The sequence below is a fragment of the Mucor mucedo genome (assembly GCF_025094135.1).
Source record: "Mucor mucedo strain NRRL 3635 chromosome Unknown EV154scaffold_441, whole genome shotgun sequence".
NCBI classification, from domain to species: domain Eukaryota; kingdom Fungi; phylum Mucoromycota; class Mucoromycetes; order Mucorales; family Mucoraceae; genus Mucor; species Mucor mucedo.
Window position 1 is genome coordinate 201 of NW_026252724.1, and position 2,502 is coordinate 2,702.

General features: G+C 33.9%; 1 protein-coding gene across 1 annotated transcript; it reads right to left on the reverse strand.

Moving 5' to 3' along the window:
- Window positions 1–695: 695 nt before the first annotated feature.
- EV154DRAFT_535222 (tubulin alpha-1 chain) lies at window positions 696–2,408 on the reverse strand (the record flags this gene model as incomplete). Its single annotated transcript, XM_051604058.1, has 8 exons — window positions 696–850; window positions 936–1,340; window positions 1,402–1,907; window positions 1,962–2,012; window positions 2,042–2,080; window positions 2,155–2,221; window positions 2,280–2,320; window positions 2,381–2,408. 8 exons carry the CDS (start codon window positions 2,406–2,408, stop codon window positions 827–829), a joined length of 1,161 nt encoding a protein of 386 aa, XP_051449811.1. The 3' UTR covers window positions 696–826.
- Between the last annotated feature and the right edge of the window lie 94 nt (window positions 2,409–2,502).

Consider the following 2,502-nt stretch of genomic DNA (forward strand, 5'->3'; position numbering starts at 1 on the left):
TGACTTATTTGCCTACATTTTTGTTGACTGACATTTTTTAAAGTTAACCTTAAACGCTGCACAAGCAGTAATTTAAAAATACTATGGGACAGTTATTTTTTTTTAAATTTTATTTTTATTTTTATAAATATAAATAATAGGGTTTGATAACACATTGAGAATTCTGTAAAAGAAAAAAATGAATAAGTAAAATGATTGATTTAACAATAAAACTCAAAAGTTTTTTTTTCTATTCTTTTTCATGGTGTATAAGTTTCAGTTTTTTACAACATTACTCAGCATAAGCCCCACTCGAAAATTTTCGAGTGTGGCTTATGCTGATAATGTTGTAAAAAACTGAACTTATACACCATGAAAAAGAATAGAAAAAAAAACTTTTGAGTTTATTGTTAAATCAATCATTTTTACTTATTCATTTTTTTCTTTTACAGAATTCTCAAATGTGTTATCAAACCCTATTATTTATATTTATAAAAATAAAAATAAAATTTAAAAAAAAAATAACTGTCCCATATTATTTTTAAATTACTGCTTGTGAGCGTTTAAGGTTAACTTTAAAAAATGTCAGTCAACAAAAATGTAGGCAAATAAGTCACCCGTGTTTATGTTTCAATGCATGGATTTTATTTACTCCGTGAAAGCATGCAACCCGTGTTTTAAGACTGCAATCAGAGGCAAGGAACGAGACTAGTTAATTTTGTGGCTATTTTTTGTTAATTTATTATATGAAAATAAAAAATGTTTTTGGAATTAAATGTGTGTGTTATGTGTGTGTTGTTGTTGGGGGTTAATAAATAAAATATATACAAAAAAACAAAAAAAATATCTAGTATTCTTCATTCTCTTCCATCTCAGAGTCACCAAGAGAGTCAGCACCAACCCCTCGTAATCCTTTTCGAGAGCGGCTAAATCTTCACGAGCTTCAGAGAATTCACCTCTTCCATACCTTCACCGACATACCAATGAACGAAAGCACGCTTAGCGTACATTAAATCGAACTTATGATCAAGACGAGCCCATGCTTCAGCAATGGCAGTAGTGTTAGATAACATACAGACAGCACGTTGCACTTGAGCTAAATCACCACCAGGGACAATTGTAGGAGGTTGGTTATTAATACCAACCTTGAAACCAGTAGGACACCAATCGACGAATTGAATGGTACGCTTGGTCTTAATAGCAGAGATAGCAGCATTGGTATCCTTGGGAACAACATCACCACGATACAACAAACAACATGCCATATATTTACCGTTACGGGGATCACACTTGACCATTTGATTGTTGGGTTCGAAACAAGAATAGGTGATTTCGGGAACTGACATTTGTTCATGATAAGCCTTAGCAGCAGAGATAATAGGGCATAAGTAACCAAGGGAAATGAATACGAGGATAAGGAACCAAATTGGTTTGGAATTCATTCAAATCAACGTTAAGAGAACCATCGAAACGAAGAGAAGCAGTAATAGAAGAAACAACTTGAGCAATCAAACGATTTAAGTTGGAGTAAGTAGGACGTTCAATATCCAAATTACGACGACAGATATCATAAATAGCTTCGTTATCAACCATGAAGGAGACATCGGAATGTTCAAGAGTTGTATGGGTGGTCAAGATAGAATTATAAGGCTCAACAACAGAGGTAGATAATTGAGGTGCAGGGTAGACAGAGAACTCAAGCTTGGACTTCTTACCGTAATCCACTGAAAGACGTTCCATCAAAAGAACCAAACCAGAACCAGTACCACCACCGAATGAATGGAAAACAAGGAAACCTTGAAGACCAGAACAGTTATCGGCTAACTTACGAATACGGTCCAATACATTATCAACCATTTCTTTACCAACAGTGTAATGACCACGAGCATAATTGTTTGCAGCATCTTCCTTGCCACTGATCAATTGTTCTGTATACATATATAAGAAATCTGTACATTTTATAAATAGATTACGAATCTAACTTACCAGGATGGAAGTGTGACGATAAGCACCAGTACGCACCTCATCAATTACTGAGGTTCCAAATCGACCATAACGGTACGAGGAACGTGCTTACCACCTTCAGTCTCAGAGAAGAAGTCTCGAACCTATTTCAATGTGCGGTTTAGTCATACATGAACAATTTTTTTTTTTTTTTAATAATAAATAACTTACGATGATCATCGACATGGGTACCTTCAGGGAAACGTCCATCAGGTTGGATGCCATGCTCATGACAATACTATAAAGAAAAAATTACATTAAGATTTTTATTTTTATTTTGTTGCTAAAAGTCTTACCAATTCCCAACAGGCATTACCAATCTGGACACCAGCTTGACCTAAAAAACAGAATTCGGTAATATTAGTCTATTGCCTAACAACTAGATAGAATAACTTACCGACGTGAAGTGAAATAACTTCTCTCATAATATTTTATTTTTCTTTGGGGGTTTAGAAGAGTTTTAAATTTGGTAAAAGCTAAGGTACCAAAAAACTCGAATGAAAAAAAAAAAAAAAAAAA